Genomic DNA, 25,382 nt, shown 5'->3' on the forward strand with positions numbered 1-25,382 from the left:
TGATTCAGCTGTATTTATGCAAAATTACTCATTGACACCCAATTTTGAACTGCAGGTTAAGGAACTATTATAAGGAGACACTTTGGGCACAGATTAGAAGGGATTCTGAATTGAAACTGGTATCTGAGCTAGTACATTGTTACTAGGCACAAGACAAAAAAAATCCAAATAACCTTCTTCAATGTAGGCCACCACTATATAGCCCAATAAAAGTACCTGTGCAGAATGTTTCAAGCTACTATTCATTGAAGAGACAGACATTACCTAGAGTTGCCCATCGGTTGTAGAAACAACTTAATTCAATAAAATCTGAAGTATTGAGGATTATAAATTCCAGAATTCAATGGGCCACTGGTTTCCGATCCAAAATCCACTGGGGAGAATAACTGAAAAGATTTGGAGCTATGATAAACAATTTTTTTCTGACACAACAATAGGTTATAGTCTAACAGGTTCATTTGTAAGTACAAGCTTTCAAATAAACCTATTGGAATACAACCTGTTGTGTGATTTTTAACTTTGTCCACCCCAGTCCAACACCAGTATCTCCACATCATAATTATTTCCTTGTTCAACATGTTTTTGGAGAAACTGGGAGGGTGGATCTGTTTTTTTTCATAATAAACCTGATGAATTATCAGAACTCCATATGGAGAAACACCCAGGAATAAGTAATCAAAATATTATTAGACTTGAATTGTTCCATCAAAATAAAGCCATTAAATACTTGCAAGAGGGTTAGATCTGGAATTATGGTGCTGAATTGGGCAAGATTGACTGCATTCTCGTGCTGTTGAGGCTAGTATCCTACAGAATAGCTAACTGCCCAGAACATGGCATAAATCTTAACTAATTACTTAGCATTTGTGGAGTTTTCTACTATGAAAACAACTTACAAATAATACATCACAGGGTTGATGTAAAGTTGAAAGTATCAAAGTGAACTTGTATATATGCTGGAATAAAGCATCTTGAAACAAATTAACTGCTGGTCCTGTCATATATTCGCAGCAATAAGGAGAGTATTCTGCAAACAAATTGTTCACATGTTTCATAGTTCACCATTATCCGCGACTAATTGATCAACTGAACCAAGGCCCATCTAGACCCTATATTTCAAAAGATTGTTTGTCCAACCTAGAAATGATGTCTCTATTAGCTCGAATTCAGTTATAACAAATTATACACTCAAACTCATTAACATTTACAGCACAGAAAGATCATCTACAATTTCTCTTTTCCTGATTTGGCCTCATGGCCCATTTTGCTTATAGTACCAACCACTAATGTATCTAAACAAGAAGAGGTTCCTAATAAGATGTAGTTTAATCAATAATAGCAATTATTTACAAGTTACATTAGCTAGTTAGAAATTGTTACTAACACAGTCAAGAGATATAAAGAAATCTGTCCCCTTCAATCATTGGGAGAATTATTCTCCCAGTTTCCACTCGCTAAGACCATATGACATCATCAGATTTAATGAAGTGTCCAACATTAATTCATTCAGAACCATTATCTTGTGTAATAAATGTAATTTGTTCTTTGAGATCAGAGAATCAGAGAAAATTTTCTCAAATTTTGTTTCTATGTTAACCTAAATGCTTTCTCTGTCCCTCTTCTTCTAAAGATGGGTCACATGTTAACTCTGTTTGCTCTTCACAAATGCTGCCAGATCTGAGTTTTTCCAGCAATTTCTGTTTCTGATTTCCAGCATTTGCAGTTCTTTGATTTTTTTTAGTTGACAGAACTTTAGTGTTTGAGGAAACACAGATTATTTTTTCCTGTACATCCCAGATAAAAGTGAAGGAACATTGCTGGAATTGTAATATTCTATTGTGTAAATCTGCTAAAATAAGAGGAGTTGGCCATTTGACTCCTCAAGCCTAATCTCCTCCAGATTATGGATCTTCTACCTTAATGCCATTTCCCACATTATCCCTGGATCCTTTGATGTCTTTAATATCTAGAAACCTATTCACTTTTATTATGACAAACACCAACGACTGAGCCTCTGCAACCATCTGGATAAGAGAACTCCACAGATTCATTAGTCTTTGAATGAAGGAATTCCATCTCATTTCAATCCTAAATGGTCTACCCCTTCTCCTGAAGCTGTGTCCCAGAAGATCCATTATCTAGAGCAAAGTAGGCTTGAGGAGTCAAATGGCCAACTCCTCTTATTTTTGCAGATTTACACAATTGAATATTGCAATTCCAGCAATGTTCCTTCACTTTTATCTGGGATGTACAGTAAACCATTTTGTATTTCCTCAAACATTAAAGTTCTGTCAACTAAAAAAAAATCAAAGAACTCAGATGCTGGAAATCAGAAACAGAAATTGCTGGAAGAACTCAGATCTGGCAGCATTTGTGAAGAGCAAACATCCTTCCTCATCTACCCTACTGAGGCCTGTAAGAATTTTACATGTCCAAATAGGTCACTTTTCATATTTCAAAATTTGAGCAAATATAAGCCCATTCTCTTTTTCATGGAATTCCTACAGTGCCATTCAGCCATCCAGTCTATACCAACTCTTCAAAGAACATCCCACCCAGACCAAACTGCATTTTCTCCATAACCCTTGAGTTCCCCACTGATCCAGAATCTATCCATCTCAATTTTAAATATACACAGTTAAAAATGACACAACACCAGGTTATAGCCCAACAGGTTTATTTGAAATACAAGCTTTTGGAGCACTGCTCCTCTATATACACAAGGACTCTGCCCCTACAGGTCTCTGTGACAAGGAGTTCCAAAGACACTCAAACCTCAAGAAGAAATTCCTTCTCATCTCAATCTTAAACTGGCATCCTTTCATTCTGAGACAATGATGTCTGGTCCTAGACTCCCACCATAAAGGGAAACATCCCCATCACATTTACCCTGTCAAGACCTTTAAGAATCCTATATGGTTCAATAAGATCACCTCTCATTCTTCTAAATTCCAATGAGTGGAGTCACAACCTGTTTAGCCCTTGCTCATAAAGCAATCCCTCCTTATCAGCAATCATCCTAGTGAACATTGTCTGGATGGCTTCTGATGAAATAATCTGTATCCTCGAAGAAAGGGAATCAAAGCTGGTCATAGTACTTCAAGTGCAGTAAGACCTCCCTTTTTATTCTCCAATCTCCTTGAAGCAAGGACCAAAATTACATCAGCCTTCCTGATTACCAGCTGCTTGGTTTCTGTGTTTCATGTACAAGTGCCCCTAAGACCCTTTGCATTGTGGCTTTCTGCAGGTCTTTCCTCATTTAAATAAAATGCTATTCTTTTGTTCTCCCTTTAAAATGAATAACTTCATGATTTCTCACATTTTACTCCATTTCTCTCTTATCTATTCTATTGGTTAAATCCGCAAAAAACCTCCCACATGATATCCATTTTCTGCATGGATTAAAAAAATATGAAATACATGATCGGCAGTCAAAGCTAGAGTATCTTACACATCTGTCATCTGAAACTGGAGATGAAGTTACAAATTTGAAATCACAGGTGTGTATACTACAAAATGTATTGTGGAGTTCAAGCTGGTGATTTTGTGACAGTTTTGTTCAAATTATTCATTGTTACATGATGTATAAATCTGAGAATGTATTGACAATGGTGAAGCAATTACAGCATGAAAACCAACTGAAAGTTAATGATTGACTACTGGGAAATTACACAACCATTTTAGACTTCAACTCAATTTCTGTGGAATGTTTTTGTCCTTCCTCCTGTGGAAGGCCTTTAGCTCAGTACGGATTAGCTGAAAACTTGAGAATATACATTGAAAAATATTCTATTGATTTTTGAGGGAAGCTATGCCATTTAGTCCCTTGATCTTTAGGAGTTACAAATGATTTTGAGAAAAAAGTACTCCATAAAAGCATAACGTTTAGAAGTTAAATGAAAGGCACTTTTTATTACACAATGATATTTTGGTACATTTCTTGTTTTCAAGTCAATCTGCTTTGCCAACTGAGATTGCTTCTTTACTGAGGTGTAAGTTTTAATTGTATCTAATTATTGCAGAAAATGCCATTGACTATGTACTCAACTCTAACTCCCATAGTTCCCACTTAGAAGGTAGTAATGATTACTGCTGGTCCCAGAGGCTAGCATCCATTGAGGCCTTTTCAACTGGTGGTCACCATAGGGAATGGAGTGTCTGAGACACTGATGATTGTACTAGGTCTCAGCCAGGGAGGTTTCCCTCTGGATTCATTTAGAATTTGTTGATTTTATAATTTTAGAATCTTTTAGCATGTGTGACCATGTGACTGTTAATTACGTTTGCAATGCCCCTAAAGACACTGTTTAATGTGAATTCTTATTAGGTGCTGAGTCGAAAGTGCATGCTGGGAAAGCACAGATGGTGAGGCAGCATCTGAAGAGCAAGAGAATCGACGTTTGGAGCATAAGCTCTTCATAGGCATTGATTCTCCTGCTCCTCGGATGCTGCCTAACTGGCTGTGCTTTTCCAGCACCGCACCCTTGACTCTGATCTCCAGCATCTGCAATCTTCACTTTCTCCCAGTCTTATGAGGTGCAACTTGGGCAACTGAACCTCACTCCTCTTGCTAAACTAAAATAGGGTCAGAGTCATCACCACTCTGAAAAATACAAGCGTCAGTTACCAGTAAACTCCTCGTTAGATAGTTACCCACAGCTTGAGCAACTAGGCAGCTGTGCCCAGATCAAAGCACTGAGCTGACAAAAAAAACTTGAATGAAGAGGAGAAACTGAATTTTAAAAAGCAGCAGCTACTATTGGATTATCTGTAAGAAACAAGAAAGAATTGTCCATCAAAATTGCTTCTGTCTTCAAAAATCCAAAACATTTTTTCTTTCAGAAAGTAACATTTGTTTTTAAAGTCTTCCTGCATTGTCATTAAACCTTAAGTTTGATTTTGTCTTCAGTTGGCAGAAACTGGTTCAACAAGTTGTTGGTTCAAATCCCACTCCTAGAGTTTATAGAAATGAAGGTGGATACACATTAGTGCTAAGGACAGAGTCAGTGCTGCCTTGTAATTGAAGCATTAAACCATGGTGCCTTCTGGTTTTAAGCAGATGTAAAGATCCCCACAGCACTATTTCAAAAAGTTATCTCTGGTGACTTGGTTAATTTTTATTTCTCAACCAACATCTTAAAAACAGATCATCTGGTCCTGTCATGTTGTAGTTTGTTGTGCAAACACAGGCTGCCATATTTCTATATGTGAATGATTGTGGAGATGGGATTGTTTACCGGAATAGTAATCCAGAACTCCAAACTAAGGTTCTGAGGGCATGGCTTTGAATCCCCACCATTGCAAATGGTGAACTTTGAATTGAATTATTTTTATTAAATCTGAAATAAAAAGCTAGTCAAATGATGATCTGATTTTTAAAAACCAATCTGGTTCAAAAATATCCCTTGGGGAAAGAAATCTGCCATCCTTATCTGGTCTGGCCTACATGTGACTCCAGATCCATAGCAATGAGATGGACCCTTAGATGTCCTCTGAGCAATTAGGAATGGGCAAGAAATCCCAGTCTAGCCAGTGTCACCCATATCCCATAACGAAATGAAAAGACGTTTTAGATGTCTGAAATGCTAAGGATCATCCAGAGGTTGTAAAAGATGGTATTTAAATGCAAGTCCTGCTTTTTGAATTCTTATATTGTCTATTAATTGTTCCCCTTGAGAGACTGGCACATATAAAGATATTGATTTTAAGCTGATGACTTTGCAACCCAGCATCTCCACCCAGCCTTAAAAAAAGGCCCAGACAGAAGATGATGATATCATAAGGTATTTGACTGACTGGGGGAGAACGAACTGCTGACAATGTAGCAGAAGATTAGAAAAATTAGGAGTAAAATGAGTCTATTAAGCCTATTCTGCTATTGAACCTGATCATTGTTAATCTTCTACCTCAGCAAAACATTCCTGCTCATGTCTCATGACATTTGTTGATTTGAAAGCTTGAAAAAGCCATCATTCTCAGTCTTCATTTAATTTAGCTAAAAGCAGAGGAAGTTTTCTTAAAATAAAAAGGGGCTGGTGGACTGGAAAATTTAGGAAAAGCATACCTATTACAAATGTTAAACATTCTGAAAGCATTAGGGAAAGTTATCTTGCAAAATATCCAAAATGAAAGGATTGAGTTTTTTTTTTCAAATCTAGTTTCTGTAGTATTAGATAGTTCTAATAAGCAACCTTTACTTATGTAGCAGTTTTGAAATAATGAAATGCACCAGGATACAGCACAGAAACATTATAAAACACAATAAAATAAAGTATGCCACCAAACCACATAAGGAAATATTACATAGGATGGTCACAAGCTTGGTCTGGGAATGATTTGGAGATGCCGGTGTTGGACTGGGGTGTACAAAGTTAAAAATCACATAATACCAGGTAACCTGATGTTGTGTGATTTTTAACTTTGGTCTGGGAAGTGTGTTTTAAGAATGGAGAATGGAATTTGGACAGGCAGGGATGAAAAACAACAGGTTCAGTCTTTCTCAGGCTTCCACTGGAGTAAATTTCAACTCATCATGTACAGTATATCAGAGAAGAGGAGATAACAGTAATAGTGGAGGAGTCGAGGTGCTGAGCTAGAGATCGGTTTCATTGACGCCTATATGCAAACTAATGATGTCACAAGGCATAAGATGTAAATGAGAAATTGAAGAAGCGAAGAATAGATCCTTGGGGCACACCAGACTGAACAGTGCAGGAGCAGGAAGAGAATCTATTGTGAGTGATTCATTGGTCATGGTTAGATAGACAAGGTTAGAACTAAGTGAGAACACTCCCTCTTAGTTGGATGGCACACAACAGGCATTGAGGGTGGTGGTGTGGTTAACCATGTTCAAGGCTGCAGACAGGTTAAGAAGGACAAGTTGGGACATTAATTATCATCACATAGGATGGTATTGTATTTTTGACTGAAACTGAATGAGGAACATAAATCAGATAGGAGGGATGGAACAGCGTGCTCTGGGAAAGGCATGAATTTCAGAGATGATGGCATATTCAACTGTTTTGGAGAATAAAGGGAGACTAGCAGTTTGCAAGTCCTGGGATGTCAAGCATTGATATGAAGAGGGGTTATAATAGCAGATCTGAAAAATGTGTTGCTGGAAAAGCGCAGCAGGTCAGGCAGCATCAAAGGAGCAGGAGAATCTTTCCTGAAGAAGGACTTATGCTCGAAACATCGATTCTCCTGCTCCTTTGATGCTGCCTGACCTGCTGCGCTTTTCCAGCAACACATTTTTAAGCTCTGGCTTGTAATGATCGACTACTGCCATGAGATGGCAGTCTCCAATCCAGCTGCTGACTATAGACAGTGTTTACTCAAAGCAACCGAAACACCACCTCACTGCAAATATTGATCAAACACGTGATTTATCAAGTTCAAAGATTTTCTTTGAAGGAAACGATTGAATATTACAGAAAGAGAGAGACAGAAGGGAAGCTTGTAGTCGCACTAATCCGAACAAAGGGGGAAGTATTCTAAGTTACTCTGGGTCGAGTTGTACTCATTGATAGTCAATGAAGGCATCCAGTTCAATACATTCAGTTCAGCTTTAAAGTGGGTAAAGGCGCTGGAGTCAGAGTTCTGAAACTCGCGACAGAAGTACAACAAACTGGCACTTTCGCTTCTAGCGTGTTGTTCAAATAATTCTGAGTGGGTCCCAAAGTCTGATAGATTGCTACAATGACAACGAGAAAGGGTTTCTATTACCAGGAGATCAATAAAACAGCCTGGGAAGTATTGGAGAGATACACAGATCTGGCTGCTGTCGGCTCGGGAGCCTATGGAAGTGTTTGGTAAGTGGGATCTTATCTCCATACCCAGTTTCGTTTTAGAGATTGGAAGTTTTTTGTTTATTGTCCTGTGGTCGGCATTGTGAATTTCTTCAGGTCATTTGACATTTTAGAAAAAAAACACACACGGTATTTTTTTCAGCAGCTTAGATTCAAAGAACACCATGTATTTAAGTGCAATCGGTGAACTGAGAAAGTTGTGGACTGGGCCATAGCTCTTCCGGGTTCTCAAATAAAACCTTGCTAACATGCTACTGCACCCGAAGAACTACTCGCTGAGATACCAAACACGTTCTTACCAATCTTTGATTTTTTTTTGACCCACAGCTCAGCTATTGATAAGCGAACTGGCACTAAAGTGGCAATCAAGAAATTGTACCGACCCTTTCAATCCGAGTTGTTTGCGAAACGAGCTTACAGGGAACTTCGCCTATTGAAGCACATGAAACACGAGAATGTGAGTGAATTGATCATTTCAAAAGTGTAAACATGAGAGCACCGGGATTTTGTTGAAATTACACCATACTGTAATGGATTTCAGATCCCCAATTTTAATGCCTCCCTCTAAAATGGGAGTGTTAGGAGTATGTTTGTCTTTGGGAAAAGCAGCGCCTTGAATAATCTTTGTTTTATTACATAATCTTGACTTGATTTTGCTTGCCCATTTTTTCATTCATTGTTGACTGTGTATAAGTGCCAGTTACCTATGTCGACTCGAGGACGGAGAGGAGTAACGTAGTGGCTGAGAGGAAGGACCAAAGTCGTCAGATGTTTGTTCATTCATGGGATGTGGGTTTCTCTGGCGAGATTGCTACCATTCCTGATAGAGCAGAGAGCAATTCAGAGTCAAACACGTGGCTGTGGCAAATACTAGAGAAACTCAACAAATCTGGCAGCATCATTGGAAGCACAGTTAATATTTCTAGTCCAGCAAGACACTTCAGATTCTGGTGAGGGCAATTGCAAGTTAACTTACTTATACAATTAAAAGTAGGGCCTTGGGTAGTGTTGTAGATCAGAGATGTAGGAGTTCGGGTACATAATTCTTTGAAGTTTGCATCACATATAGATAAAGTGGTTAAGAAAGCTTTTAGCACACTTGACTTCATTGCTTAGACATTTAAATATAGGTGTTTGGACATTATGATGAGATTTCTACAGGAAGTAGAGTACTGTGGAGTACTGTTGCAAATGTGTTGCTGGTCAAAGCACAGCAGGCCAGGCAGCATCTCAGGAATAGAGAATTCGACGTTTCGAGAATTTCCTGAGATGCTGCCTGGCCTGCTGTGCTTTGACCAGCAACACATTTGCAGCCGTGATCTCCAGCATCTGCAGACCTCATTTTTTACTGTGGAGTACTGTGTCCAGTTCCGGTCTCCATTTTTTTTTGGGGAAGGACATGATTAAGCTGAAGAGGGTTCAGAAGATATTTACCAGGATGTTGCCAGGAATGGAAGGTTTGAACTATAAGGAGAGGGCTGGATAGGCTGGGACCTTTTTCACTGGAATGTAGGAGGTTGAGGGGTGACATTATAGAGCTTTATAAAATTGTAAGCGCTATAGATAAGGTGAATAGTAGATGTCGTTTCCCTGAGGTAGAGATTTCAAGACAAGGAGGTTTTTTTTACATGGAGTGATTCACTTGTGGAATGAACCTCCAGAAAGAGTGGTGGGTGTGGTTACAGCTACAACATTTAAGAGACATTTGGATAAGTACATGAACAAGGAATGTTTGGAGGGATATGGGCCAAGTTCAGGAAGGTGGGACTAGTTTAGTTTGGGATTATGGTCGGCATGGATTGGTTGGACCGAAGGGTCTGTTTCCATGCTCTATAACTTTATATGAATCCATAACTGCATTGCTGTGGATCTGGAGTCACATGTAGGCCAGACCCAGAAAAGATGGCAGATTCCTTTCCTCAAGGACATTGGTGAACCAGATGGAGTTATTTATGAAAATTGACAATAGTTACTTGGCCAGCATTAGGCTGGCTTTTTAAATTCCAGTTTATTTATTGAATCAGAAGTTAATCATTTGCAATGGTGGAATCTGTATGTTCTGAGTCCTTTACCCCAGTCTTCTAGATTATTAGTCCAATGACATTACCATTACCCCACCACCTCCTATTAATCACTGTGATCAGTAAGGACAGTGCTCCATCTAGCCAACTGTCAGCATCTCAACTCAAAATACATTGAATAATTCTGTGGTTATTCCCTCCACAGATCAACTTAAAAGTCCATATTATCATGTGAATAACTTCCTGATATCACTTAAATGTGTCGCATGGCTTAGGCTTTCGTGTTCCAGACTTCCCTTTTCTATACTGTTCACTTTTACATGCTGTCATCTTTCAAGGATGCAAAGGTCATTCTTTTGCAGTATTTCCTCATAGGTTGGGAATAAAGGACTTAATTCTGTTTTGCACCACCTCCTTGGTCCACATACTTATTTCTATTGTATTGTAGTGCTCAAAGTGTTGTCTGGCTGCAGTGATGTATAGTGTAAGCATTATTTCCTCTGACTTGAGCTTTCATCTTTTGCACATGCAATTGAACATTTAACTATATTCATTAAACAGTGTACTGAGTACAAAGTCTAATCAGATCCTGGATGACTGTCAATGATGCCATTAACTATTTCATCAAATAAGTAATTTATCAGCCACTTTCTTCCTATGCATAATACTTCAAACGTGTAAGGATTATTTCACCATTATTATTTCATATTTGCATTTCTATAGTTGCTATTTGAATTATTTGGAGTATGTCTGTGAGTTCAGCTGTCTCTTCCAATTTGACAGTATAACACTGACTAATATGCAGTCCAGTGACAAGCATTGCTTACTGGTCATGCATGATGGGAAATCACAATGGCAGTTACTATGACTTTTTTTCATCCATTAATGTCCGCTAAAGGTCTCTTTGAATATAGTTAAAGAAAGCACTCTACACTTAAGGTTTTCCTGTTAACTCTGAACAGATTATTTCATTCACTTTGGTCAAACAACTCCTTCAAACAACATAATTAATTCACAACTAAAACAAAAATTGCTGGAGAAACTCAACAGGCCTGGCAGTATCTGCGGACACAAAGCAGAGTTTATGTTTTGAATTCAGCTATCCTTCTTCAGAATTCTGAATGCTGTCCATTGCAGTCGATAGTGACATATCTTTGTGTTGTATGAGATTTAATATTGAGTGCCTTTTTAGTTCGGCAGTAAGAATTAAAATTAATTCTGTTTTAGAAGAATTCTGAAGAAAGGTCACTGGGCTCAAAGCATCAACTTTGGTTTCTCTCCATAGATGCTGCCACACCTGCTGAGTTTACCCAGCAATTTGTTTTTTATGTATTGTAAATCTACAGCAACCATAGTTCTTTATTTTATACAATTAATTCACAACTAGTTATGACATTGGGATTTACAATTTTAATATTCCAATTCACAAAGTTAATGCAAGGAAAAAATCATGACCAGTTAAAGTACTGAATTTGACTTCTAACTTAAGTTACCATCACTTTCAACTCAAGGTGAGCTTGTCAGTTGTTTATATTATATATCAACTCCCACAAGATTAAATATGGTAGATTCTCTAAAACGTTTCCTCAGCTGAAGCAAAATGCTGTGCATTGCAGTCCATTGTGACATTGTCGTTGTTATGTATGAGGTTTAATATTGTGTCCCTTTTTAGTTGGTCAAAAAGAATTCTTTTTTGGACTATCTAATATCCTTTAATACAGCGAGGTATCAAGGACATATAATTGGATTCAAAAACAAAATTGTAACACTCAGAATGATTTGAATTTACACTGAGCTGAAACATCAATGTGACTATTGAAATTCAATTAACTAAACATTTTTGTGCAAGGTCTTCACAGCCTTTAGAAAGACAGCACCAGCTTCTTTGTTCTGTCCCGTTAGGTAGCAGTGTTCAGGATCTAGACAGTGTTACCATAGTAACATACTTGCGTTGTGTCAAGCTGTTCCCACACTTGTGCTACCAGTCACACAATGCATAGAGCTTTTGAAAAGGGGACCGGTGAGGGGGTGATAGCAAAGTTTCCAAAAGAAAATTGCTGTGGATGTGAAATACTTTTTGTTAACAGAAGCCGAAGTGAAGAAGCTGAATATTAAAAACGCCAAAACAGTTATTGTATTAGGGCAAAATAAATCTATTTAATTGACTTATGCATTTTTTTTTTAGGATAAAGTTTTGTAATCGGTGCACATCATGTCAATTCAAGCAAATTAATTATACATGTTCATTCCTTTTGATAATGCTTGTGTATTAATTATTCATCGAAACATCAGGACAACAATTAACACTATACTACAACTACATGAAATTTGTACAGTTCAGTGAAAAATAAAGGAAAACAGGTCAATCCAATGCTCGGGAGGGTGTGTTAAGAAAAGTGACTGAAGGTTTGATTAAATAACAAAAACAACCTGTATTTGTACAGTAACAGTAGTTCTGATGAAGGGTCACTGGACTTGAAATATTAACTCAACGTTCTCTCTACAGACCTGCTGTGTTTCTTCAACATTCTGTTTTTGTTTCAGATTTCCGGCATCTGCAGTTTTTAGTTCTTATTTTATGGTGTTTGTATAGGGCATTTAATGTAGAAAATCAAGAGAAACTGCCTCACAGCAATGTTATCAAACAAAATTTAATCACTGACTCACATATGGAGATAAGTCGGGGAGATGGCCAATAGCGCAGCCAAAAGGTTAGGTCTAAATGAGCATCATCAAATCCCTACTGCATGGAAACAGGCCATTCGACCCAACAAGTCCACAGTGACCCTCCGAAGAGTAATGCTCCCAGACCCATTCTCCTACCCCATTACTCTACACTTACCCCTGACTAATGCACTTAGCCTACTCAGCCCTGAACACTATGGGCAAATATATCATGGCCAATTTACTTAACCTGCACATCTTTGGATTGTGGGAGGAAACCGGAGCACCCAGAGGAAATCCACGCAGACAAAGGGAGAACGTGCAAACTCTACACAGACAGTCACCCGAGGCTGGAATCGAACCCGGGTCCCTGGCGTTGTGAGGCAGCAGTACTAACCACTGAGCCATCTTTAAAGGAAGAAAAAGAATCAAAAAAGGTAGAAAGGGATGGAATTCCAGAGCTTAGAAATTAGTCAACTGAAAGCACAGCCATCCAATGTGGATTGACCAAAATCAATGACCTGCAGGAATCTATCATTAGAAAAATGAAGAGATTGAAATGTCCCAACAGGGGTAGTTTATTCAGCCCATTGAGCCTGTCCCAGCATTTAATGAGATCATGGCTGAACTGTAGCCACACGCCATGTACCTTTTGTCCCATGTCCAGTAATACTTTGCTTAACAAAAAAAAATCTATCTCAGATTTTAAACTAACATCTGAATAATATCCACTGGCTTTTGTGGAAGAAAGTTCCAAATATCTAGCACTCTGTGTCAGTTACAGAGGATGGAGAAAATTACAGGGAGAGGGAAGAGCAAAGCCATGAAGAAATTTGAAAATGAGGTTGAATTTTAAAAATTCAATATGTTGCTCATCTGGTTGTCAATATAGACCAGTGAGTATGAGAGTGATCAGTTTGATTTAGAATATGGGCAGTTAAGTTTTAGATGATCTCAAGTTTGTGATGGATGAAAGCTGCGAGTTTTATCAGGAGTGTGCTGGAATCATGACTGGAGTTAATAAAGGCATAGATGATGATTTCAGCAATCGACAAACTGAGGTTCATTTTTCTGGTGGTAAACTGCTTTGGCACTTGCTGTGGTCATGAAAGGTGTTATATAAATGAAAATGTTCCTTCTTTCACAAAACCTTTGGGATGGTGAGGATATGTGGGCAAAAACTCACCTTGGAAGTAAAAGGGACACCAAGGTTATGAACTACCTGGTTCAGTCCTGACAGTTGTCAGAGAGAGGAATGAAGTCAGTGGACAGGTAATGAAGTTGCTGACACAGAATGCAGACAGAGGCTTCAGTCTTTTTCAAATGGAGCTGGAGGATATTTCTGCTAAACTGGTACTGGATATTGAACAAATTAGAGACAGTGGAGGAGTCAAGAGGGGTGTTGAAGAAGAGTTGATTGTTGGCAAGTGTTAATAGAAACTGTACTTTGAATGATGTCACACAGGAGAACTATACAGTTGAGAAATCAGTATTTTTCCAAGGATAGATCATTAGGCCACAACAAATAGTACTGTGGAAGCAGGAGGAGAGTATATAGCAACTTGAAGTAGAGAAAGACAATATTGTGATAGTGGAAGTAAGCAGTATTGATGTCAGACACAATATAATAACTGAAACTCAGCTGCAAGTCAAAACAGGATGCTGAGGTTGTGCACCCTCTAGTTCAGCCTAAGCAAACAAGTTGAGTCAGTGAAACAAACAAAATATTTGCCTGGAGCCAAAAAAGATAGCTTCAATCTTCCCAAGTTCACTTGAAGGAGTTGAGAGGGAACCCAGACAGGTGGCCTCACAGGAGAGAAGGAAAATGGTTGAAGGCGAAAGCTAGATATTGTTAGAATATTTATAGAAGCTGCCCTAATACCATTAGGTGATAGCCCTGAGAAGTTTCACAGAGATAAGAAAGAGAAGCGGAGTAAGCTTGGCTCCTTGAGGAAGCCCAGGTGTGATCTTGTGAAAGATGTCGGAGCAGAATCACATAATAATTACAGTTCAGAAGGAGGCCATTCAGCCCAACACCTATGGGCTGCAGACAAGCACCATTTGTATACATGCTCTGAATCAGTACAGTTAGGATGGAATGATAATACTGACAATAATAGAGAAACATTGTGGAGGACAAGGATATGTAGTATGCTGCACTGATAGTTGCAGATGACCCCTAAGCTCTTTCCCAATCCTATCCCAACCCACTTATCTCCTACTCTCTCATTAGGTCTAAGCCTGATCCAATCCCTCTTCATGTTCTTTCTGAGCTCGCCTTCTCCATGAGACCATATTCCCTTGATCCCATTGTGACCCAGACTCTGAAATAAAGTTGTAAAATATTGGTGATATTTGAAATCCTTTTACTATGAGACTTTAATGAAATATTAACTTACTTATTTTAAACCAATTAAGTCTACTGCTAATATAGCAAAGGAAAGAATTTCAGTGAAATGCATTTAAGATTTGTGCAACAGTACCTTGAGGTAAAGTTCCAGGGTCTAATGCTATTATTGTTATGATTGAATTTTCACCAATTTTTAGTCTCCATAGTATCACAGCCCTGATATTCTAATAGCCGGAGAGTCATTGGAACAGGGAGGATTGGAGTTGTATATCAGGACTATGTAGAATCCCAATGCAGCTGACTCCATGGGGATAGCCAAGAAATTAAACTTTCACATGGACAATTCCCCTGCATGGACCTTTCATAGGAATCCATTGTAACTGGAAGGGTCCCTTAAGCTAATAGTTATAGTGGGAAAACTAGAAGATTAAAAACCTAGCACTAGAAAACTAATAAGCTGACCACTGACTCACCCCTGAGCCCCCCCAATTGGAGGATAGGGGTGAGGGAGAGGAAGCAGTATTCACTAGCGGAGAAGAGCTGTGAGGAAGGTGTTCACACTGAAGAAAGAAGTTGAGTTGATCTACGCACACAGCCCGTTTAAAATGTTTTAAAATGGACATTTACAGAATACAGCATTTACTACCTTAAAAAGGGGATGAAGTTCAATTTTTTTCCCGCCAATTATCCTGAACCAAGGGAATTGTTAGATATCAAGAATTCTCCACATTTCTGAGGAATTGGGATTGGAATTGCCAGCAAGAAATGCAGAGCTCAGTCCTAATACAATAATGTAATCCAACAGTGACTGTCACTCATCATTGAATTCCTGCAGTGTGGGAGTAGGCCATTCAGCCCATCAAGCCAACACTGCTCCTCTGAAGAGCATCTCAACCAGACCTAACCCCCCTTCACTGTATTTCCCATGGCTAACCTATATAGCTTACTCATCTCTGGACAATATTGGCATTTAGCACAGCCCACATCTCTAATCGTTTGGACTGTGGGAGGACACCAGACCAACTGAGGAAACCCACACAGACACAGGAAGAATGTGCAAACTCCACACAGACAGTCACCTGACATTGGAATCAAACCTTGGTCCTTGGCGCTGTGAGGTAGCTGTGCTAATCACTGAACCATCATGCCACTCCTTGGAATATCTGGGCCCATTAGTTATACACACTGATTCAGATGAATGCTGAATTTTTCCCTGAATAGTCACCCTATTCTCCGCCTTACTCCTTTATTGTGTCCTCATTTGGTTGGTTATAGTTTCAGCGTTTCAATTTATGTTTTCTATTTGGGCTGGTGGAAACAGCGAAAAGTAAAGAATTAAAACAAGCTACGTTGCAAAATTATTTTCTCTCTACGGGCTTGGTGGGGATTTGTTCAGTTGGTATTAATTGCTGTGTGACCAAGCGCCTCTATTGGATTTCAGTGGCTGTATGCTCACGATAGCAGAGAATACCCAAGTGGGAGTTATTGGAATTGAGAACATGCAGCACGGGCAGATCATGTAATTGAACTGGACTAGTCCACTTTCTGTTTTTCCTCACAGTGAGCATGAGGAATTTCTGGGTACAAGAAATTCCATTATGGGATGGGGTGGCAATTAATGCTGGCCATGTGCAATGAGTGAATTAAAAAAAAACAATTCAATGTAAGTCCTTTCATTCCAGGAAAAAAAAACTATTAGTTCAACATGATTGGAAATCCCTTGCTGATTTCCAAACCTGTCAGAGGTAGACCAGTGAGGCAGGAGAGGGTGTTTCCAGCTTTATCTCTTGTTTTCATGTGGTGGAATCACTGCACAGGGTGATCCACAGTCAAGGCCCTGTGTCTGGCTTCAACATCCTGTCAACTCCTTGATCTGTGGGGATCATGGAGACAATTAGACAGGAACTTTATCCAAAATAACTTCAGCAGCCACCAGTACACTGGATATCCGTGGTGAATTCTTCCTGCTAGTAGACCTGAACTACAATATGATGATGATTTTGGTGAACTGATTGGGAATACCTCCAGGTCATGTAAATAGCTCAGTGCAAGGAGTCCTGATGCTCTCTGACCAGAACCAGATCGACAAGGGGTTGAATCAGCATTCATTAACCAATGGACTTTAATGACATTGAGAGAAGTTAATTTGACATTGTTACAGAACCAAGCTATATGACAGAGCTGAAGTAAAGTTGTAAGGTTATAATCAGTTCATTTAGCAACATCTTAAAGATTACCATTGGCCAGAAGTTCAAATACACTCACCACACAAACAAAGTAGCTACAAGAACAGGTCAGAGGTGAGGAATACTGCAGCCAGTAACTCACTTCCTGACTCTCAAAGCCTGTCTACCAAACATAAGTCAGGAGTGTGATGGAATTCTCCCCACTTGCCTGAATGGGTGAAGCACCAATAACACTGAAGAACCTTGACTCCATCCAAGACAAAGCAGCTTGCTTGATTGGCAACACATCCACTTCCTTCACCACCAAAGCTCAGTAGCAGCAGTGTATACTATCAACAAGATGCATGGCAGAAATTCACCAAAGATGCTCAGACAACATCTTCCAAACTCACAATCACTTCCACCTAAGAAGGTCAACAGCAGCAGATACATGGGAATACCACCACCCAATTTGCCCTCCAAGCTACTTACAATTTTGACTTGGAAATATATTGCCACTCCTTCACTGTCACTGGGTCAAAGTCCTGAACTTCCTCCCTCACAGCATTGTAGGTTGTTCTCCAGCACATGGAATACAGCGGTTCAAGAATGTAGCTCACCACCACCTTCTCGAACAACCAGGGACAGGCAATAAATGATGGCCTGCATCCCACAAGTGAATAATTAAAAAAGCAAAATATCTGCACATGCTGAAGATCTGAAATAAAAACAGGGAGTACTAGATAAACCTAGTAGTGGGGACAGCATCTGTAGAAACAGAAACAGAAACATATTACATTTCAAATCCAATATGATTCCTCTTCAGAAGACATTATACAGGACTGGACACATTAACTCAGTTTCTCTCTCTATAGATACAGCTAGACATACTGAGTTTCTTGAGCGATTTGTTTTAATTTAACTCCACGGCCTAACTAGATTCATTAACACGTCAAAGCCAGCCACCTGATGATATTGTTGATACATTAAGAAATATATATCTGTATGTACAATAATTTCAGTGTTTATCTTTCTTAAATCTAAGAATCTTTAATGCTTGAAGGTGTAAAAAATAACTCCTAAAAAGTCATTGTATGTATAAACTAGCAGATGGATGATAGTGAGTTGGCAGCCCAATTTATCTCTTATCTGAAAGTTGTTTTCATGAAAAAGCTCAGTGAAAAACAAAATGGAAAATGTCTGAGAAATTGTTTTTGGTCATTTGGTCAACTGAGAAAGGCAAATTATAACTCTATGTCTTTACAAGAAAGCATGCTGCCGATTATTTTGCAGAGTGAGAAGAGCCGAGAAAGGGTTTTGTATCATTTACAACATGATTTTTCAACAAGAGAGTAATATATTTCGATCTGATGTCAATGTGGTATATGTCACTACTATACATTTGCCAACCAGTTTTGATTGGTTTACAAGCACTTTTTCAGAAAGGAAGACGTGCACTAAAAATAATTATGAGTATTTTTTCTTTGATAACTGAAGAAATGCTTATCACCTGATTTGTCTTTTGTCTCCCGTTCTTTGCAGATGTACTGAATAATCTTAATAAATCATGCATTGACTATAAACATATTTTGTTTTCTGTCTAGGTGATTGGTCTGTTGGATGTTTTCACACCAGATCTGTCCTTGGCGAAATTTAATGATTTGTAAGTATTAAGAATCTTTTTGAGCAAAAACATTATCATTCACATCCCAAAGTAATCAGAGTTGAGTTTTAAGAAAGTTACAAGCACAAGATAGACAAGGCTTTCTAACCCTGGTCAATATGAAGAAGGGAATGTATTCCACCTTGGAAAACTGTTTTCATGTCAACTGAATTGGAGCAACTTAAGGATAAAAAAGATAAATGTTTAAGTTGTTTCGATGGCTTAATGTCTAGTTCTATCATGCAGTTTTACAGAACAGGAAGGTTCCTTTTTTTTTGAACAGGTATTTGGTGTTAACATGAATAGCAGTTAGATCATTACAAATAACCATTCTATGCTAAGCTGAGAAAAGGAAAGTTCACTGGGGTTCCAGCTTTTGATTGCCACAAAGGTTCTCCACTTGAAAGAAAGACATGCAGTGAGTACTAGCCTTCCACCTAATCTAAAAGGCTGCAATTATTCAGTTTCACCCCTTGAAGGCTTTCTAACCAGTTAGTTTCATTGATGACACACTTTTTGTTTTCTTTAACCTGGTTAACCCTGATGAGTTCCATGCAGCTCAATAAACTCATGTTGGCTGTCAAAACTAGTAATCTGTATTTAGTCTCGCATTAAATTTTGGATTTTAGTATGTTACTTAAACAGCGTCCCACAAGGATTTCTCACATCTGCAAGCCTGCTGGTTCAAGTTTGGAAGTGGGTGGAATCATGTTGTATTCCTGACCTGACAATCTTCTGGGTTTTTCAGCCTTGTCAGATTGTATCGAATTTCCATTGTTTTGACTGTTTATTGTAACTATATTTGGATTTGTAACTCTTTTTTGTTTCATACTTATCATTGATGCTCATTGTCCCTGAGCGTTGGGTTTGTTAAATTTATCAAGAAATGGATAATATAATGTGTGTTTGCCACCATACATACAGGACTGATCATGAATTAAATTCTCATTTATCAAAATTTGCCTTCCACTTAAGTTTTGCGTACACTCTGATCACATTTGTTGAAATTGCCTGATGACCAATTACCATCCTTTCTTCAGACTACAACATCAATTTCATAAATGTTGTTAATCGACTCAATCTGAAAAAATTCACAATTCGGTTTTTCAAGAAAACAACCGTAAAATATTTGAGGTTTCAGAAGTATCTTTTGAGCTTCTAAAATCCAATCAGATTTTAAATTTTAAGAGGTCTGGGAGCAAGTTATTCATTATCTGAGATGCCTGTAATGTCTGTGTTGGAAGGGCAGGTTATTCATTAATTGCAAATAGCAAATAATACAAACATTAAAACATTGCAGATTTGTTTATAATCAATTATATTTTTAGTCCCGGTGAAAGCTCCATTATAATGTGCAATGAGGTTCTTTGTGATCTGTTTTGAACAATTGGCAACAACTACTTTCCAGTTGTTAATGCAAATCCTGCCAAGGTCCAAAGTGGAGGATAGGGAAAATATCGTGGCTGTAAGAGCGCCTCCCTTTTTTTTGTGAGGTATTTTCATGTTGGAACTGATTTCTTCAAATTCTAGGAGCAGTAATTACTCTATTATAAGCTGTAGCATTGTTTTGGAACTTTGGGGAGAAAAGATCAAAGCAACGTCACTTTAAAAAGGAGGAAAGGAGACAAAGACAGTGACAGTTACAACATTTTTAAAGGCATCTGGATGCATGTACGGAATGAGCTGCCAAAGGAAGTAGAGGAGGCTGGTATGATCACAATATGTAAAAATACCCCTGGATATGTACATGAATTGGAGGGGTATAGAGGGATATGGGCCGAATGCTGACAAATGGGACTACATTAATTTAGTATATCTGGTTGGCATAGGTGAAGTGGACTGAAGGGTCTGTTTCTGTACTGTACATCTCTAAGACTCTATAAGTCACTCATCATATGAACAATATTAGTTGACGAACTTTTTAAATAAATATCAAGAGTATTATATTAATTGTAACGCTCAATCATATTTTGAGTTATTTTCCACACAAACAAAAGCATGAGGCAGTCATGCTACTTTTAAATGAAAACCAGCTGATGGTCAGATTGGACTTGAGAATCTGTGAAAAGAATTGGATAACTTAGGAGATTTGGGAATAAGTGGTAAATATGATTTGAAACAAATGAAGGTGAAGTATTAGATATGGGCCAATAAAGAACAAGGGATAGAGTTACACCTATAAGATTTTTAGTCAAGTGGAAGGGGGAGAGATTTGCAGGGAGCAAGACATGGTTCTTTCAAGGGTGAGAAAAGACAAATAGCTGTAAACAGTACTGTTGGCTTCATACACAGGACACTACATCTAGGAGCAAGGATTGTTTAATGTTACAGTCGGAACTGAGGACAGAAAATTTGGAGGCTGGGAGCTGACTACTTGTCACCTCGAAGGAAAGTCAGTCTGTTAGACTAGAAGGGAGAGAGGTCCACAATCGTGAATGTTGCAGTGGGCTGAAGTCCTGGAGGCTGATGCTGAACTTGGAGGGTTGGACTTCTGCCTCTCATTAGGGAGAAAGTGCCAGCCAGTATGGTTGACAGGCAGATCCAACAGACCTGGCAACACTAGAGCTCAGTAGTGGGCACTACCAGCACTGCAGTTAGTCCCATTAAAAAGGCCTGATGGAGTGAAGTAAGCCAGGGATATTGGGTGGGGATTGTTTACCCACATGAGGGAAGGGTTGGATGGGTGTGGTGGATTTTAAATATAGACAGTTAGGAAGGCAGGGATGGGGTGTTAAGGGGAACAGGTACTATATTTTCAGGGGAATCCTCCTGTGACATGTTGATAGAGTATATCCTCCCGATTGACCCACGGTGGCACAGTGGTTAGCACTGCTGCCTCACAGCGCCAGAGACCCAGGTTCAATTCCCGACTCAGGTGACTGACTGTGTGGAGTTTGCACATTCTCCCCGTGTCTGCGTGGGTTTGCTCCGGTTTCCTCCCACAGTCCAAAAATGTGCAGGTTAGGTGAATTGGCCATGCTAAATTGCCCGTAGTGTTAGGTGAGGGGGAAATGTAGGGGTATGGGTGGGTTGGTGTGGTCTTGTTGGGCTGAAGGGCCTGTTTCCACACTGTAATCGAATCTAATACATGGCAAGTGCTGCTATTGGGGTTGCTTCTGCTACTCTTGTCCCGTAAGCAGAACTTGAAACTAGAGCAACATCATTTGCTCTCATATTGCTCAGCTCCATGAAGGCTGAGAGCATGGAAATGTAGGACAAGGTGAGTAAAGCCAAAGGTGGCAGAAATAACTTCCAAAAGTTTGAAAATCATCTGCAGTGAAGGCACACTCTTGTGAGCACAAACATTCATATAAGCCGGAAGGCAGCTGTGTGATTTCAGGCATGTCAGTTTCACTCAACAATACTGTTTGCATCTTGTTGACTCTGGTCATTTTCATACAGCTTGGAAAACCCAAGCACTGACATTTTAAACCAGAATACAAGATTAAGATCAAAATTCATATTTAAATTGCAGAACTGACAGTTCTGCAGTTTTCCAATGTGCCACCTAATGCTTCTGAAAGTCAATTTGGTTTTCTATGACTCTGGCCTTTTTAGTGGACCTAAATTGCACCCGTATTACGCAGACAGCCCTATTTCCCCAGTTTGCCTGTTAAAATTCTGCCCTCTGTGATCAGGCTAATATAAAAAGATTCACGCTGTCAATATTCCAGTGGACAGATGTTTAGCTTAAAAATCATGCCCAACATAGCTTCAGGAGAGAAAAGGAGAAAATGAAGAAGTTTAATGTTTATTTCCATCACTAACTTCTTGAAGTAACTCATTTGCTAAAAAATTTGCTTTATATTTGCAAGTAAGATCAGATCCCCTTTTCTAAGCAAAAAGGGAACTGCAGGCTGATTAAATTTCTAATACTGACATGCAGTAACCTTCCTCTTCACGCAGCAAATAGACTAATCCCATTATTAGAATCCAGCTTGATTTAATACATTATCAGCACTGTGGATACTGTTGTCATGTTAACAGACACTGTTGTTATTTGTTCAAGAGCAATTACATTAATAGGATCTATGAAATTCCCACTTTTGCTGATTAACCTACACCAACGGGAATTCTACACCCTATTGCATAAAATACTGGTAACAAAACAGACATTCAAAATATGCAAGTCTATCTTATTGAAAAACAAACACAGATAAGGTCATAAGTTCCACCCCATAAAAGAAGTTTACGTAATAGACATTCTAGTAGGATCCAGTTCTACTTCCAGTATGAATCCCGTTTTGTAGATATAACATTCGGGGCGGCACGGTGGTACAGTGGTTAGCACTGCTGCCTCACAGTGCTAGAGACCTGGGTTCAATTCCCGCCTCAGGCGACTGAGTGTGTGGAGTTTGCACATTCTCCCCTCTGGTTTCCTCCCATAGTCCAAAAATGTGCAGGTTAGGTGAATTGGCCATGCTAAATTGCCCATAGTGTTAGGTGAAGGGGTAAATGTAGGGTGGGTTGCGCTTCGGTGGGTCAGTGTGGATTTGTTGGGCTGAAGGGCCTGTTTCCACACTGTAAGTAATCTAATCAAAAAAGACTACCAAAAACAAACATGGAAAGTACTTTCGATATAACGTGATGTGGAAAACAATTGCTTTTCACAGAAACAATCCATTGTGTCTTAATTGCAGGTTATTAAAATGATATTCCTGAAAATGTTTCAATTCCCCACAACCAAATGTGCAGTTATCTCCAGTCTTTCCATACAATGCCTCATGTCCCAACATGTTACATTTACATTATTAACATTAAGTAATTTAAATTACTTAAATAAGACATAGGAGCAGAAATGAGACCATTCAGCTCTGCCATTCAATTGTAGCTGATAGGTTTCTCAACCCCATCCCCCCACTTTCTCCCTATAACCCTTGATCCCCTTGCTACTCAAGAACCTTATCTATCTCAGTCTAAATATACTTAATGACTTGGCCACCACAGCCTTCTGTGGCAGTGAATTCCATCAATTCACCACCCTCTGGCTGAGGAGGTTTCTCTTTATCTCCATTCTAAAAGGCCTTCCCTTTACTCTAAGGCTATGCTTTCAGGTCCTCATCTCTCGTACCAATGGAAACATCTTCCCAACATCTACTGTTTCCAGGCCATTCAATATTCTGTATGTTTCAACTAAATACCCTCTCATCCTTCTAATCTCCATAGAGTATAGACCCAGAGTTCTCAAACATTCCTTATATGTTAAGCTTTTTATTCCTGGGACCATTTTTGTGAACCTCCTCTGAACACACTCCAGGGCCAGTAAATCCTTCCTGAGATATGGACTCAAAACTACGCACAATGTTCCAAATATGGTCTGACCAGAGAAGTACACCCCTGCTTTTATATTCAAGTCCTCTCAAAATAAAAGCCACCATTGCATTTGCCTTTTTAACTACTGACTCAACCTGCAAGTTTACCTTGAGAAAATAGGTAAAAACCACCACAGAGCACACCAGATGGCCTCCTTCTTTAGAGACCGCAATTTCCCTTCCCACGTGGTTAAAGATGCCCTCCAACGCATCTCATCCACATTCCACACCTCCGCCCTCAGACCCCACCCCTCCGACCATAACAAGGACAGAACCCCCCTGGTGCTCACCTTCCACCCTACTAACCTTCGCATAAACCAAATCATCTGCCGACATTTCCGCCACCTCCAAACGAACCCCACCACCAGGGATATATTTCCCTCCCCACTCTTTCTGCCTTCTGCAAAGACCATTCCCTCCGTGACTACCTCCATGATCCACGCCCCCCTACAACCCACCCTCCCATCTTGGCTCCTTCCCCTGCCACCGCAGGAATTCTAAAACCTGCGTCCACACCTCCTCCATCACCTCCATCCAAGGCCCTAAAGGAGCCTTCCACATCCATCAAAGTTTTACCTGCACATCCACCAATATCATTTATTGTATCCGTTGCTCCCGATGCGGTCTCCTCTACATTGGGGAGACTGGACGCCTCCTAACAGAACGCTTTAGGGAACATCTCTGGGACACCCGCACCAATCAACCACACCGCCCTGTGGTCCAATATTTCAACTCCCCCTCCCACTCTGCCGAGGACATGGAGGTCCTGGGCCTCCTTCACCACCGCTCCCTCACCACCCGACGCCTGAAGGAAGAACGCCTCATCTTCCACCTCGGAACACTTCAACCCCAGGGCATCAATGTGGACTTCAACAGTTTCCTCATTTCCCCTTCCCCCACCTCACCCCAGTTCCAAACTTCCAGCTCAGCACAGTCACCATGACCTGTCCTACCTGCCTATCTTCTTTTCCACCTAGCCACTCCACCCTCCTCTCTGACCTATCACCTTCATCCCACCCCATCCAACCATTGTACTCTTTGCTACCTTCCCCCACTCTCCACCCTGACCTATCACCTTCATCCCCAACCCCACTCACCTATTGTACTCTATGCTACTTTCTCCCCACCCCCACCCTCCTCTTATTTATCTCTCCACCTTTCAGGCACTCTGAATGTACTCCTGATGAAGAGCTTTTGCCCGAAACGTCGATTTTACTGCTTCTCGGATGCTGCCTGAACTGCTGTGCTTTTCCAGCACTACTAATCCAGTACTTTGAGAAAATCCTGGGTGTGAACTCCCAAGTCTCTTTGCACTTTGAAGTTCTGAATATTCTCCCCATTTAGAGGATACTCCATTCCTCTATTCTTCCTACCAAAGTGCATGAGTTCACACTTTCCC

At 39.6% G+C, this 25,382-nt stretch overlaps 1 protein-coding gene across 1 annotated transcript in view; it reads left to right on the forward strand.

Annotated features, from left to right (window-relative positions):
- The first annotated feature begins 7,333 nt into the window (after window positions 1-7,333).
- Window positions 7,334-25,382, forward strand: part of LOC132826728 (mitogen-activated protein kinase 12-like) — a 70,784-nt gene continuing 52,735 nt past the window's right edge. The window contains exons 1-3 of the mRNA XM_060842848.1: window positions 7,334-7,811; window positions 8,136-8,265; window positions 18,613-18,671. Coding sequence (XP_060698831.1) covers window positions 7,699-7,811; window positions 8,136-8,265; window positions 18,613-18,671 — 302 coding nt within the window. The 5' untranslated portion in view covers window positions 7,334-7,698. The remainder of the gene's footprint in view (window positions 7,812-8,135; window positions 8,266-18,612; window positions 18,672-25,382) is intronic.

Source organism: Hemiscyllium ocellatum, chromosome 23, assembly GCF_020745735.1.
Source record: "Hemiscyllium ocellatum isolate sHemOce1 chromosome 23, sHemOce1.pat.X.cur, whole genome shotgun sequence".
Lineage (NCBI taxonomy): Eukaryota > Metazoa > Chordata > Chondrichthyes > Orectolobiformes > Hemiscylliidae > Hemiscyllium > Hemiscyllium ocellatum.